The sequence below is a fragment of the Theropithecus gelada genome, chromosome 6, assembly GCF_003255815.1.
Source record: "Theropithecus gelada isolate Dixy chromosome 6, Tgel_1.0, whole genome shotgun sequence".
In the NCBI taxonomy this organism is placed as follows: Eukaryota; Metazoa; Chordata; class Mammalia; order Primates; family Cercopithecidae; genus Theropithecus; species Theropithecus gelada.
The window spans coordinates 66,391,838-66,407,999 of record NC_037673.1 but is presented as its reverse complement, the minus strand read 5'-3'; the positions used below and the strand labels follow the sequence as shown (position 1 = coordinate 66,407,999).

At 43.5% G+C, this 16,162-nt stretch overlaps 1 protein-coding gene across 2 annotated transcripts in view; it reads right to left on the bottom strand.

The window, feature by feature from the left end:
• Positions 1-6,159: 6,159 nt before the first annotated feature.
• The window catches only part of CENPH (centromere protein H), a 23,973-nt gene continuing 13,970 nt past the window's right edge, over positions 6,160-16,162 (bottom strand). For both annotated transcript variants that reach the window (XM_025388135.1, XM_025388137.1), the window contains 4 exons: positions 13,754-13,817; positions 13,351-13,402; positions 7,746-7,909; positions 6,160-6,786 (listed from right to left, as the gene is read on the bottom strand). In XM_025388135.1, coding sequence (XP_025243920.1) covers positions 6,694-6,786; positions 7,746-7,909; positions 13,351-13,402; positions 13,754-13,817 — 373 coding nt within the window. In that variant the 3' untranslated portion in view covers positions 6,160-6,693. The remainder of the gene's footprint in view (positions 6,787-7,745; positions 7,910-13,350; positions 13,403-13,753; positions 13,818-16,162) is intronic.

Genomic DNA, 16,162 nt, shown 5'->3' with positions numbered 1-16,162 from the left:
ATTACAGGTGTGAGCCACTGCGCCTGGCCCCATTTTAATTATTTTCTTTTTTCTTTTTTTTTTTTTTTGAGACGGAGTCTTGCTCTGTCACCCAGGCTGGAGTGCAGTGGTATGATCTCGGCCCAGGGCAGAGTGCAGTGGCGCCATCTGCACTCCACCCTGGGCGCCGGGGCAAGACTCCAACCCCCCCCCAAAAAAAAAAAAAAAAAAAGCTTTAACCTTTTAACCCCGTCTCTACTAAAAATACAAAATTATTTTCAAATGTGCAGTTCAGTCACATTAAGTACATTCACATTGTTGGGCAATTGTTACCATCTTCAGAAACTGTACCCATTAAACAAAAACTTATTCCTCCTTCCCTCAAACTCTGAAAACTATCATTTTACTTTCTGTCTCTATGAATTTGACTACTGTAGATACTTCATGTAAGTGGAAACATAACCGTATTTGTCCTTTTGTAATTAGCTTTTTTCACTTAGCATGTCTTCAAAGTTCATTCATGTTGTAGAATTTATCAGAATTTCCTTCTTTTTTAAGGCTGAAAAATATTCCATTATATGTGTATACCACATTTTGCTTATCCATTCATCTGTGAATTTTTTTTTTTTTTTTGAGACGGAGTCTTGCTCTGTCACCCAGGCTGGAGTGCAGTGGTATGATCTCGGCTCACTGCAAGCTCCGCCTCCCGGGTTAGCGGCAGGAGAATGGGCAGCCTCCCAAGTAGCTGGGACTACAGGTGCCGCCACCACGCCAGGCTAATTTTTTTGTATTTTCAGTAGAGACGGGGTTTCACCTTGTTAGCCAGGATGGTCTAGATCTCCTGACCTCGTGATCCACCCTCCTTGGCCTCCCAAAGTGCTGGGATTAAAGGCGCGAGCCACCACGCCCAGCAGATTCTTCTTTTTTTTTTGGAGACAGAGTCTCACAGTGACACACCCAGGCTGGATGCCATGGCATGATCTCAGCTCACTGCAACCTCTGCCTCCTTGGTTCAAGTGATTCTCCTGCCTCATCCTCCCAAGTAGCTGGGATTACAGGCACCCACCACCACACCCAGCTAATTTCTGTATTTTTAGTAGAGATGGGGTTTCTCCATGTTGGCCAGGCTGATCTCGAACTCCCGACCTCAGGTGATCCGCCCGCCTTGGCCTCCCAAAGTGCTGGGATTACAAGTGTGAGCCACTGCACCTGGCCTGGTTCAATGCTTTTTAAAAAAATTTCATTTGAGACTCCTTTGACCTTTGCCTCATTTAAAAGTATGTTCAGTTTCCAAGTGTTTGGAAATTTTCCTGTTATTCGACTGTTACTGATTCCTCATTTAATTCCATTGTAGTCAGAACACAGTCTATAATTTCAATTCTTTTATATTTGTGAAATTTATTTATTTATTCATTTATTTATTTTGAGATGGAGGCTTGCTCTGTCGCCCAGGCTGGAGTGCAGTGACACCATCTCGGCTTACTGCAAGCTCCGCCTCCCAGGTTATGCCATTCTCCCGCCTCAGCCTTCTGAGTGGTTGGCACTACAGGCGCCCACCACCACACCCAGCTAATTTTTTGTATTTTTAGTAGAGACGGGGTTTCACCGTGTTAGTCAGGATGGTCTCGATTTCCTGACCTCGTGATCCGCCCCCCTTGGCCTCCCAAAGTGTTGGGATTACCAGCATGAGCCACCCCATTATTTTGTCATCCAGGGTATGGTCTGTTCTACAAGCACTTGAAAAGAAAGTGTTCTACTGTTGTTTGGTGGAGTATTCCATGAATGTTGATTAGCTCCTGTTACTCCATATGTGCTATTATGACAAAATACCTTAGTTTGGGTAATTTATAACAACAGAAATTTACTTCTCATGTTCAGGAGGCTCAAAAGTCTAAGATCAAAGTACCAGCAGTTTCAGTGTTTGGTGAGGGCTCAGTCTCTTCTTCCAAGATGGTACTTTGAACGCTACTGCATCTGAGGGGTTTAACACTGTATCCTCACATGGCAGAAGGGCAGAAGGAACCCACTCCCTCAAACCTGTTTTTTTTTTTTTTTTTGGGACAGAGTCTTATTCTGTCACCCAGGCTGGAGTGCAGTGGCACAATCTCAGCTCACTGCAACCTCTACCTCCTGGGTTCAAGCCATTCTCCCGTTTCAGCCTCCCAATTAGCTGGGATTACAGGCGCCCACCACCACGCCCAGCTAATTTTTGTATTTTTAGTAGAGACGAGGGTTTGCCATGTTGGCCAGGCTGGCTTCAAACTCCTGACCTCAGGTGATCGGCCCACTTTGGCCTCCCAAAGTGCTGGGATTACAGGCATGCGCCATTGTGCCTGGCCCTCAAACCTTTTTTAAGGGCCTTAATCTCATTCATGACGGCTCTGTACTCATGATTTAATCATTTCCTAGAGGCCCTACCTTTTAGTATTGTCACATTGGCAATTTTCAACAGATGAATTTTGAAGGACACAGTCAGACCATAGCTTACCGCCTTTGGCCCCCAAAATTTATGTCCTACTCTCATGCAAAATACATTTATCAGATGCAGTTGCTCACGCTTGTAATCCCAGCACTCTGGGAGGCTGAGGCAAATGGATCACTTGAGGTCACAAATTCCATGCCAGCCTGGCCAACACAGTGAAACCCTGTCTCTACTAAAAATAAAAAAATTAGCTGAGTGTGGTGGTGTATGCCTATAATCCCAGCTACTTGGAAGCTGAGGCACGAGAATTGCTTGAACCTGGGAGGTGGAAGTTGTTGACAGTGAGCCAAGATCGTACCACTGCACTTCAGCCTGGACAACAAAGGGAGGCACTGTATCAAAAGACAAAAAACAAAAATACATTTATCCATCCCAAAAGTCTCAACTCATTCCAGCACCAACCCAAAACTATAAAGCTCAGAGTCTCACCTAAATCAGATATGGATGAGACTCAAGGCATGACTCATCTTGAGGCAAATTCTCCTCCAACTGTGAGCCTGTGAAATCAAATAGATGTGCTTCCAAAACACGATGGGCCAGGAATAGGATTGACATTCTCATCCCAAGAGGGAGAAACAGGCAAGAAAAAAGGAGTAATAGGTCCCAAGTAAGTTAAAAACCCAACAAGGCAAACATTAACTCTTGAAGCTTGAGAATAATTCTTGACTCAGTATCTTGACTTCTGGATGCACTGGGATGGGGGTTGGACCCCAAATCCCCAGGGCAGCCCTACCCCATGGTTTTGCTGGGCACAGCCAACCCAGCAGCTCTCAGGAGTTGAAGAGAGGTACCTGGACTCTCTCAGGCAGGTATTGCATGCTGATGGTTCTACAGGTCTGAAGTCTCAGGGATGGCCCTGCCCATATAGCTCTGTAACAGCCTTTTATTGTTAGCCTTAGATAGCAGATAACTACCACTGAGGTTTTGTTTTTTGAGATGGAGTCTCGTTCTGTCACCCAGGCTGGAGTGCAGTGGCGCGATCTCGGCTCACTGCAAGCTGTGCCTCCTGGGTTCACGCCATTCTCCTGCCTCAGCCTCCCGAGTAGCTGGGACTACAGGCACCTGCCACCATGCCTGGCTAATTTTTTGTATTTTTAGTAAGAGACGGGGTTTCACCATATTAGCCTGGATGGTTTTGATCTCCTGACCTCCTGATCTGCCCACCTCAGCCTCCCAAAGTGCTGGGATTACAGGCGTGAGCCACGGCACCCAGTTTTCGTTTTTTTTTTTTTGAGACAGGGACTCACTCTGTCATCCAGGCTGGAGTGCACTTGGCACCATTATGGCTCATTACAGCCTCAAACTCCCTGGTTCAAGCAGTCTTTCTGCCCCAGCCTCCTGAGCAGCTGGGACTACAGGCATGTACCACCACACCCAGATCACTGAGTTGGTTAGTGATACGATGTCATCTTAGCAGGTTAGTTCTTCTGCCCTTTTTGTAGAACATAATCCATGGGTAGGTTTTCTGGCCTTAGAAAATATATCTACTCCATATAAAGAAAAAAAAAACAAATAGGTAATGTATCTACTGCAAGCCTGGGCACACTGGCTCATGCCTGTAATCTCAGCACGTTGGGAGGCCGAGGCAGGCAGATCACTTGAGATCAGGAGTTTGAGACCAGCCTGGCCAACATGCTAAAATCTCATTTCTACTAAAAATGCAAAACAATTGGCCGGGCGTGGTGGCTCACGCCTGTAATCCCAGCACTTTGGAAGGCCGAGGCGGGCGGATCACAAGGTCAGGAGATCGAGACCATGGCGAAACCCCGTCTCTACTAAAAATAGAAAAAATTAGCCGGGCGCAGTGGCGGGCGCCTGTAGTCCCAGCTACTCGGGAGGCTGAGGCAGGAGAATGGCGTGAACCCGGGAGGCGGAGCTTGCAGTGAGCCGAGATCGCGCCACTGCACTCCAGCCTGGGCAACAGAGCGAGACTCCGTCTCAAAAAAAAAAACAAAAAACAAAAAAAACCTCATCAATGTCACTATCCCCTAGTAAGGGGAATCTCCTATCATTTGCCAAGTAATACTTAAGATTTTGGCTGGGTGTGCTGGCTTACACCTGTAATTCCAGCACCACAGGAGGCTGAGGTGGGTAGATGGCTTTAACCCAGGAGTTCAAGACTGGCCAGGGCAACAAAGTGAGACCCTGTCTCTACCACAAAAAATAAAAAAAAAAAAAAGGAAAAAATTGCTACAGACTGCAGACCTATTCCACTATTGCTTGCTGGATATGTGAGGTGATATAATTTGTCTTTTCAGTTCACAGGTCTCTAGATGAAGGGCCACATCTGGACCTGATATAAAAGACCGAACTTTGAAAAAAGTGTAACAATTGGATGACACTATTAGCTTATCTCTTATCTTCCTTGGGAAGTGTCTTTTGCATGCAGAATGCAGAAAGGAAGTTAATATTTATGGTCAAGATAGCTGAGTTTAATAGATTGTATTCTTTCAGTAAAATACCCACTTTTTTTCTCCAACTCTGAAATCCACCACTCCCCTGCCATGGGAGAAGTATACTTTCCTGCCTCAATCATGTCGGGTTTCATCAATGTCAGCCCCTTTCAAACAGAAACTTTAATCATACTGGTATAATTGGACTTGACATCATAAGCTCCTGCCCTGTGCCATGAGAATGTTTCAGATTGTGGCTGTTCCCTCAGCCCGAGTCCTAGAATTATGAGCTGAAGGACAGACCCAAAAGAGAAATGTCTGTTATAAGCTACTGAGATTTGGGGTTACTATTCAGCATGATTTTAGGAAAAGCTAATATAATTTCTCTCTCAGAATTGATCCTTAAGAAGGAACTTGGCCAGGTGCGGTGGCTCACACCACCACTTTGGGAAGCCAAGATGGGTGGCCTTGAGCTCAGAAGTTCACTTTCCAGCAGTTTGGGAGGCCAAGATGGGTGGCCTTGAGCTCAGGAGTTTGAGACCAGCCTGGGCAACATGGCAAAATCCCATCTCTACCAAAAACACAAAATTAGGCAGGCGTGGTGGCACGTGCCTGTGGTCCCAGCTACTAGGGAGGCTGAGGCAGGATCACTGCTTTAACCCAGGAGGCAGAGGTTGCAGTGAGCTGAGATCGTGCCACACTGCCCTCTAAACTGGGCAAAAGAGGCAGACTCCGTCTCAAAAAAAAAAAAAAGAAAAGAAAACAAATGCTAACATCATTTCAAGTTTCACGTCCTTCTAAAAAGAATGTGGAGGCCAGGTGCAGTGGCTCATGCCTGTAATCCCAGCAGTCTGGGAGGCCAAGGCAGGCAGATAATTTGAGGTCAGGAGCTCAAGACCAGCCTGACCAACATGGTGAAACCACTGTCTCAACTGAAAATACAAAAAATTAGCTGGGCATGGTGGCCCACACCTGTAATCTCAGCTACTCAGGAGGCTTAGGCATGAGAATTGCTTGAACCCAGGAGGCGTAGGTTGCAGTGAGCTGAAATCGCACTAGTGCATTCCAGCATGAGTGACAAAGCGAGCCTGTCTCAAGGAAAAACAAAAAACAAACAAACAAACAAAAATGTTGAAAATACTACATTAGCTGTAAAAATGTTCAACAGCTCCAAATTAATAAAGTGCTCAAATTAAGAGTTTTTCAAAAATGGACTGCAATGCTATAAAAAGTGACAAGTCGATTTTGTAATTACTAAGATAGAGTACTATTAAAGGGCGCCAATTAAAAAAAAATAAGATAGAGTAACATTAATTCCTTTTATTTCTTAACTTATAAAACTGATAGGAAAAAAATGCAAACTAGGCCAGGTTCAGGGGCTTACGCCTGTAATCCTAGCACTTTGGTAGGCCGAGGCGGCAGATTGCCTGAGCTCAGGAGTTCCGAGACCAGCCTGGGCAACACAGTGAAACCCCATCTCTGCTAAAATACAAAAAATTAGCCGGGCATGGCGGTGTGCACCTTTAGTCCCAGCTATTCAGGAGAACTGCTTAAACCCGGGAGGCAGAGGTTGCAATGAGCTGAGATCGCACCACTGCACTCCAGTCGGGGCGACAGAGTGAGACTCCGTCTCAAAAAAAAAAAGCAAACTAAATATAGAAATATAAAAAGAAAAAAATTACTTTCAATCCCACTACAAATAACCAACCACAACTGTACAACTGTAAATGTTATGGATATGCTTTTCTAAAATTATGGTGGACAAACAAATGCACAGAAATATTCCAAGTAAGAGTTGGGATTGCCAAAAATGTAAAATATGTCAGAAATGAATTCTTATTACATCATGTCGACATTCTTCTCAAGCTGCAGAACAATTTCCTTAAGGGCAGGATCCTCTGCCCAGTTGACTTTACTCCCCAAAATAAGGTTCTGTAAAGAAAAAAAATTGTTTTAAATTAAAGTTACAAGTACTTTAAAAATTTAACAAGATTTTAGAATATCATTTTTCACTAATCTTACCAAATAATTAACATTTACTACATGTGTAGCTCTGTGATAAGAAAAAAATGATAATACATTCTTCCTTTTTTTTTGAGTCGGAGTCTTGTTCTGTCACCCAGGCTGGAGTGCAATGGTGTGAACTTTGGCTCACTGTAACCTCCGCCTCCCGGGCAGAGGATCACCTGAGGTCGGAGTTTGAGACCAGCCTGGTCAACATGGCGAAACCCTATCTCTACCAAAAATATAAAAATTAGCCAGGTGTGGTGGCAGATGCCTATAATCCCAGCTACTCAGGAGGCTGAGGCAGGAGAATTGCTTGAACCCAGGAGGAGGTTGCAGTGGGCCGAGATCACGCCACTGCACTCCAGCCTGGGCTACAGAGTGAGACTCCGTCTGAAAAAAGAAAAAAGGAAAATCAAGACCTTAAGCATTAGGTATACACACATTCCAAATATATACAAACAGACCAATATTAAACATTGAATTATTTCATCAAGATCAAAAACTAGCTGAAAGTTAAGTCAATACTGTATAATAGCATCATCAAATAGTTGGCCAGGTGCAGTGGCTCATGCCTGTAATCCCAGCAATTTGGGAGGCTAAAGTAGATGGATCACCTAAAGGTGAGGGGTTTGAGACCAGCCTAGCCAACATAGTGAAAACCTGTCTCTACTAAAAATTAAAAAATTAGCCGGGTGTGGTGGTGGGCGCCTGTAATCCCAGCTACTCAGGAGGCTGAGACAAGAGAATTGCTTGAACCAGGAGGCACAGGTTGCAGTGAGCTGAGATTGAGTCATTTCACTCCACCTTGGGCAACAAGAGTGAAACTCCATCTCAAAAAACAAAAAAAGTACTTTACTTTTCTTGCTAGTTTATATAAATGTTACCTGGAACACATGTTGAATAACGGTAGTAATTTTTATCTCCATCTGTAGGTTTTGTCGTATGATCTTTATCCTGTCTGAGTTTTCCATACTGTCCAAATCAATCTTCTGTTTGTTCTTTTCAGTCTGTATTTCTAAAAGCTTACTTTCTGAAGCTTGTTTTAATTCTGTTAGGTTAAAAATAAAATAATATACCATATATAATACCTCTACAAAGTAGGATCTTGAAAAATTATGAAGCAGATCACTTCTTGGTTATTTTAGTCAAGAGAAAAATTTTAATGAGCAGCATTTTAGGTTGCAATTTTATTATGATCTGAAAATGACTTCCCTGGTGCAAAATAACAATATTTTAATTTTGTACTTAGCAATGCCCTTAGTGAAATGTTCCAGGTATTTCTGTATGACAATAACAGCTGTCTACAGATATTTCAAGTGGTATCATGTATCAAGGGCTTTTTTTGGGTTGCCAAAACAGGTAGGAAATACATATATCTTTTTCTTCTTTAATTACAAAAATGAAACATAGAAACATTTATTTTATTTTTATTATTTTTGAGATGAAGTCTTACTCTGTCACCTAGGCTGGAGTGCAGTGGTGCGATCTCGGCTCACTGCAGCCTCTGCCTCCCAGGAGTTCAAGTGATTCTCCTGCCTCAGTGTCCTGAGTAGCTGAGATTACAGGCACCCGCCACCACACCTGGCTAATGTTTGTGTTTTTAGTATAGATGGGGGTTTTGCCACGTTGGCTGGGCTGGTCTCCAACTTCTGATCTCAAGTGATCCACCCACCTTGGCCTCCCAAAGTGCTGGGATTATAGGCATGAGCCACCATGCCCAACAAAATAAGATTAATTTTAAATGAAAAGTAAGCTTCCTTGGCCGAGCTCACGCCTGTAATCCCAGCACTTTGGGAGGCTGAGGTGGGCGGATCACCTGAGGTCAGGAGTTTTGAGACCAGCCCAGCCAACATGATGAAACCCCATCTCCACGATAAATACAAAAATTAGCTGGGCATGGTGGCACGTGCCTATAATCCCAGCTACTCAGGAAGCTGAGGCAGGAGAATCACTTGAACCCAGAGGCAGAGGTTGCAGTAAGCTGAGATTGCACCACTGCACTCTAGCCTGGGCAACAAGAGTGAAACTCTGTCTCAGGAAAAATAAAGTAAGATTCCCCTCTCCAGGGATAAACATCATCAACCATTTTTTGTATTACTGGAAATAGTCTAAGAATTAAACTACTTGGAAATATAAATGGATGTATTTCAGGGGCCTGTTCTTCAACATTAATGTATTAAATGAGGTTGGAATACAGTGGAAAAAATGAATCATCAAAAGGGTATAGCCTGAGCATGGGTGGCTCATTCTTTTTTTTTTTTTTTTTTTTTTTTGAGACGGAGTCTCGCTCTATCACCCAGGCTGGAGTGCAGTGGCCGGATCTCAGCTCACTGCAAGCTCCGCCTCCCGGGTTTACGCCATTCTCCTGCCTCAGCCTCCCGAGTAGCTGAGACTACAGGCGCCCGCCACCTCGCCCGGCTAAGTTTTTGTATTTTTAGTAGAGACGGGGTTTCACTGTGTTAGCCAGGATGGTCTCGATCTCTTGACCTCGTGATCCGCCCGTCTCGGCCTCCCAAAGTGCTGGGATTACAGGCTTGAGCCACCGCGCCCGGCCGGCTCATTCTTATAATCCCAACACTTTGGAAGGCAGAGGCAGGAGAATCGCTATAAGTTCGAGACTACCCTGGGCAACATAGGAAGACCAAGATTCTACTTAAAAAAACGGGGGGGGAATAAACAAGATGACCAATACTACTACTGACCCTGAGATTATCTGCTAACAGGCAAACATATATAATGTTTACAAATGACAAATCTGAGCAGGCTGCAGTGACTCACACCTGTAATCAGCACTGTGGGAGGCTGAGGAGGGTGGATCACCTGAGGTCAAGAGTTGGAGACCAATCTGGCCAACATGGTGAAACCCGTCTCTACTAAAATATACATTAGCAGGGCATGGTGGCAGGTGCCTGTAATCCTCGCTACTCAGGAGGCTGAGGCAGAAGAACTGCTTGAACCCGGGAGGCGGGGGTTGCAGTGAGCCGAGATCGCACCATTGCACTCCAGCCTGGGTGGCAAGAGCGAAACTCCATCTCAAAACAAAACAAAACAAAACAAAACAAACACCACCAGCTAGGCGCAGCGCTCATGCCTGTAATCTCAGCACTTTGGGAAGCTGAGGTGGGTGGATCACCTGAGGTAGGGAGTTCGAGACCAGCCTAACCAACATGGAGAAGCCCCATCTCTACTAAAAAGACAAAATCAGCTGGGAGTGATGGCGGGTGCCTGTAATCCCAGCTACTCAGGAGGCTGAGGCAGAATTGCTGGAACCTGGCAGGTAGAGGTTGCAGTGAGCCAAGATCATGCCATTGCACTCCAGCCTGGGCAACAAGAAATTCTGTATCCAAAAAAAAAAAAAAAAAAAACAACCAACAAATCTGGCTGGGCACAGTGGATCAATCGATCACGTCTGTAATTCCAGCACTCTGGGAGGCCAAGGTGGGCAGATTACTTGAGCCCAGGAGTTTTTTTTTTTTTTTTGAGACAGAGTCTCACTCTGTCACCCAGGCTGGAGTGCAGTGCAGTGGTACGATCTCACTTACTGCAAGCTCTGCCTCCTGGGTTCACGCCATTCTCCTGCCCCAGCCTCCCATGTAGCTGGGACTACAGGCGCCCGCCACCTCGCCCAGCCAATTTTTTGTATTTTTAGTAGAGACGGGGTTTCACCATGTTAGCCAGGATGGTCTCGATCTCCTGATCTCGTGATCCATCCGTCTCGGCCTCCCAAAGTGCTGGGATTACAGGCGTGAGCCACCGCGCCCGGCTGAGCCCAGGAGTTCTATGCCAGCCTGTGTAACATGGTGAACCCTGTCTCTAGAGAAAAATAAATTTAACAAATCTACAGAAAAAAAAAACAATTAGCCAGGCATGGTGGCATGCACCTGTAGTCCTATCTGTCAGGGACCCTGAGGTGAAAGCATAGCCTGAGTCCAGGAAGTCGAGGCTGTAGCGCGCCATGAGCATGCCTCCAGCCTGAGTAACAGAACAAGACCCTGTCTCAAAAAACAAAGAAAGAGGCCAGTCACAGTGGCTTACGCCTATAATCCCAGCACTGTGGGAGGTGGAGGCGGGCAGCACACCTGAGGTGAGGAGTTCTGCCGAGACCAGCCTGGACAACATGGTGAAACCCTGTCTCTACTAAAAATACAAAAATTAGCCAGGTGTGGTAGCATGCCTGTAATCCCAGCTACTTGGGAGGCTGAGGCAGAAGAATGGCTTGAATCCAGGACACAGAGGTTGCAGTGAGCCAAGATCACGCCACTGCACTCCAGCTTGGACAGCAGAGCGAGACTATTTCAAAACAAAAACAAACAAAGGCTGGGTGTGGTGGCTCATGCCTGTAATCCCAACACTCTGGGAGGCAGAGGTGGGTGAATCACAAGATCAGGAGTTCAAGACCAGCCTGGCCAAGATGGTGAAACCCCGTCTCTACTAAAAATACAAAAAATTAGCCAGGCATGCTGGTTGGCGCCTGTAATCCCAGCTACTCGGGAAGCTGAGGCAGAGAATTTCTTGAATCCAGGAGGCAGAGGTTGCAGTGAGCCAAGACTGCACCACGGCACTCCAGCCTGGGTGACAGAGCGAGACAGCATCTCACAAAAAAGAAAAAGAAAAAGAAAAAAAAAGAAATACAGGCCAGGTGCAGTAGCTCATGCCTGTAATCCTAGCACTTTGGGAGGCCAAGGCAGGAGCATCACTGAGAGCAGAAGTTCAAGAAAAACCTGGGTAACACAGCAAGATTCTATGTCAACAAAAGACAAAAAAGTTAGCTGGGCATGGTGGAGTACACTTGTATTCCCAGCTATTTGCGAGGTGAGGTGGGAGGATGGCTTGAGCGCAGGAGGTCAAAGCTGCAATGACCTGCAATGAACTATGATCACGCCACTGCACTCCAGCCTGGGTGACACAGCAAGACCCTTTCTCACCAAAAAAAGAAGAAAGAAAAGAAAAGAAAAAAAGCTTTGAAGGCTGATTATCTTTTGATGGAAAATTAAAAAATTTAACTTTTCCTTTGCATACCTTTAATTCCAAATGTTCTACAGTGTGCATTGCCTTTGATATAAACATTTCAACAGTTTCAATGCAAAAAACCATCTCATGTCATGATAAATTAAGTGAAAAGGCTGTAGATCCATACATATCATCTTATTTAGAAATTATATATGTGTGTGTGTGTATATATATATACATAAAATGTTTACATGGATATGGAAAAGTCTAGAATGATAAATACCAAACTGTGGTCACACAGAAAACAGGCATGACTTTTGTGTTATAATTTACCACATCATTTTATTTTTCCCCTTCTGAGAATGTACTAATTTTGTGATTTAAAGTTCTAAAATAATGAGGCACAGCACAGTGGCTCATGCCTGTAATCCCAGCACTTTGGGAGGCCGAGGCAGGTGGATCACGTGAGATCAGGAGTTCGAGACCAGCCTGACCAACATGGTGAAACCCTGTCCCTACTAAAAATACAAAAATTTGACCAGGTGCAGTGGCTCATGCCTGTAACCAGCACTTTGAGAGGCTGACGCAGGCAGATCATCTGAGGTTGGGAGTTCAAGACCAGCCTAGCCAACATGGTGAAATCCCATCTCTACTAAAAAAATACAAAAACTAGCCAGGTGTGGTGGGACACACCTGTAATCTCAGTTACTCTGGAGGCTGAGGCACAAGAATCACTTGAACCCAGGAGGCAGAGGATACAGTGAGCCGAGATTGTACCACTGCATTCCAGCATGGGTGACAGAGTGAGATTCTTTCTCCAAAAAAAAATACCATATTAAAGAATTAAAAAAAAAGAGAAAAAAAAAAAAAGGGCCTGGCGCGGTGGCTCAAGCCTGTAATCCCAGCACTTTGGGAGGCTGAGACGGGCAGATCATGAGGTCAGGAGATCGAGACCATCCTGGCTAACACGGTGAAACCCCGTCTCTACTAAAAAAATACAAAAAACTAGCCGGGCGAGGTGGCGGGCGCTTGTAGTCCCAGCTACTCGGGAGGCTGAGGCAGGAGAATGGCGTAAACCTGGGAGGCGGAGCTTGCAGTGAGCCAAAATCGCGCCACTGCCCTCCAGCCTGGGTGACAGAGCGAGACTCCGTCTCAAAAAAAAAAAAAAAAGCAAAAATTAGCTGGGCGTGGTGGTGGGTGCCTGTAGTCCCAGCTACACAGGAGGCTGAGGCAGGGGAATCACTTGAATTCGGGAGGCGGAGGTTACAGTGAGCCAAGATAGTTCACTGCACTCCACCTGGGTGATAGAGCAAGACTCTGTCTCAAAAAAAACCAACAACAAACGAAAATAAAGTTCTAAAACAATGAGAATAAATAGAACAAAATGTACTTTATATCACTTTTTAAGCTGCCATGTCAAAAATTTAAAGAAATTTTGAAAGTCAGAAATTACGAAATTTCTCGGTGGCTAAGAGATCTGGCCTTATCAATCTATAAAGTAAGAAAAATGTGTTCTGCCAAAAAAAGTGTTTTACATACGCAATCTCTTCTTTCTAATATCAAGCAGTTTTTCCTCTAAATCCCAAGATTCCTGTTATTAAAAATAAAAAAGTTAAAGCACATCACTGTAGGTAAGGACAAACCTGTAATACTTAAATCACTGAGTTTTATCTACTAGCCTTAGTTATCTAAAGTTTCAGTTTTCAGTTCCTCTATTTCCACACAACAAAAGGAAGACAGTAAATTAACTTTTAAGTAGATAATGTTCAACATTAGTCAGAAATAATAGAATTTTGAAAAAAAGACAGAACTTAAGGACAGCGAATTCCAATCATAGCATTCCCTTTGGACAATCCTATTTAATCATATACATTACAGTTACCAGCAAGAAGTTGAGAGTAAAATCATGAGAATGCATAATCAGCCTAATGTGTAAGTTTACCTGCTGTGATTTCATTATTAATTTATTTAGCTCTAATAGGTGTTTCATGTTATCCATGAGCACACTGAAAAGGAAAAAAAAAGATGATTTATTAAGGTTATTTGTAACTTAATTAAAAATACCTGTCATTAATGAAGGAATCAATGAGTGAAAACTTACTTTCATTAAATCTACCATACACTTGGATAAAAAGTCAGTTTAACAAAATAAATCTGGAAAAGTTTGATGTAATCCAAATTTCTGTTGAAACTAGAGATGCATTTCCCTAGAAAAATGTTTGGTCACAGATATTGAAGAATACCAAATTTAAAAATGTGGGAACATTTCTAAAAATTTCATATTTAGAGAGGAAACACCCTGATAACTTCCTAACAAGCTGCTTTTGCTTTGAATTTATTTTTTAGAGCAATTTTAGTTTTTGTTTTGAATTTATTTTTTAGAGTAATTTTAGTTTCACAGCAAAACTGAGTGGAAGGTACAGAGATTTCTCATATACACCCTGCCCCCAACACATGCACAGCCTCTCCCATTATCAACATCCCCTACCAAAGTGGCACATTTATTACAATCAACAAACCTATATCGACACATCATTGTTACCCAAAGTCCGGATTTTACATCAAGGTGCACTCTTGCTTGTGTATATTCTATGGGTTTGTTCTTGTGACAGGGTCTCGCTCTGCCACCCAGGCTGGAGTGCAGTGGCACAATCACAACCTCAACCTCCTGGGCTTAAGCGATCATCCTGCCTCAGCCTTTGAAGCAGCTGGGATTATAGGCATACACTACCATGTCCCACTAATTTTTTAATTTTTTGTAGACACGAGGTCTCCCTATATTGCCCAGACTGGTCTGGAACTCCAGGGTTGAAGCAATCCTCCCTCTTCAGCCTCCCAAAGTGGTAGGATTATAGACATAAGCTACTGAGGTCCTGCCCATTCTCTGGGTTTTGACATATGTATAATTACATGTATCCACCATTATTGCAGCATGTAGAATAGTTTCAAGGAATAAACTGCTTTTTACCTTTACTTTGACAAATATTTTTGAGTACTTACTACATGCTTTCAAGAACTACGCCAGGTGCCAGGAATGTAAAATAAAATAAAACACAGTATCTGTTTTCAAAGAGGAAAGAATCTAGTGGAGGAGAAAAATAAAACCACAATCATACTGTAGTGCAGTAACAAACATGAACCAAAGTTATGCACAAAGTGGAATAAGGACATAAAATAATTACCTAGATCAAGTAGTTTGGTATGGTGGGAGTAAAAGGGTGTGGAATAAGACTGGGCAAAGCAGTGGCTCTCATACTTCAGAGTGCCACAGTCACATGGGAGTCTTGTTAAGTGAGGATTCCTAGTCCCCAAACTTCAGATATGCTGATTCAAGGCCTGGTTCTATGGCTCATACCTGTAATCCCGGCACGTTGGGAGGCTGAGGCAGGAGGATTGCTTGAGTTCAGGAGTTTGAGACCTGGGCAATATAGCAAGACTACATCTCTATTTAAAAAAAAAAAAAAAAAAGCCAGGTACAGTGGATCCCTTGAAGTCAGGAGTTTGAGATTCGCCTGGCCAACATGGCAAAATCCCATCTCTACTAAAAATACAAAAATTAGCCAGGTGTGATGGTGTGTGCCTGTAATCCCATCTACTCAGGAGACCGAGGTAGGAGAATCGCTTGAACCCGGGAGGCAGAGGTTGCAGTAAGTCAAGATCATGCCACTGCACTCCAGCCTGGATGACAGAGCAAGATTCCGTCTAAAAAAAAAAAAAAAAAAGATATGCTGATTCAGAAAGTTTGGGATAGGACCAACAATGTGATCATTATAATAGACATTATTCTGATAATCAGCCAGGTGTGAAAAACACTGTAGAAGCAACTAACTGAGAAGGCCAAAAGGGGGAATCTGCATAAACCTGGGAGAGCTGAACTCATTTTTTTTCTACTATTTACAGCTATATTTGGTTGTCTTAAAAGATAAATTTAGGCATATTAAAATGTAACAACTTTATTTTACCAGACAATTCATGCATCTGGCAGCACAGGATTGTAAGCTGTTTAGTGCTCTACTGTGGGAGTTGAGTGAGGAAGCTTTTATAAGGTGTTCATAGAAGAAAGACAGAAAATATAATTGGTTGGTTAAAGTGGAACATCTCTAGGTAGAGATTAGTTGGCAGTTTCTCATTGGGTAAGCTTAAGCTCCATTTTACTGTTAATAACAGGCTTACATAGGAACCCCAAGGTGCTGGAGCTTAAGGCTAAAGATAGTTCAGCCTAATGGCATTCTAGTTGTATCCCAATTAATTTTTTTTCTTAACAGTTGTAAACTTTAAAATGTGCTAATAAAACACTGCCTTAGCCTATTTGACCTTTCTGGTTTTTTTTTTTTTTTTTTTTTTTTTTTTT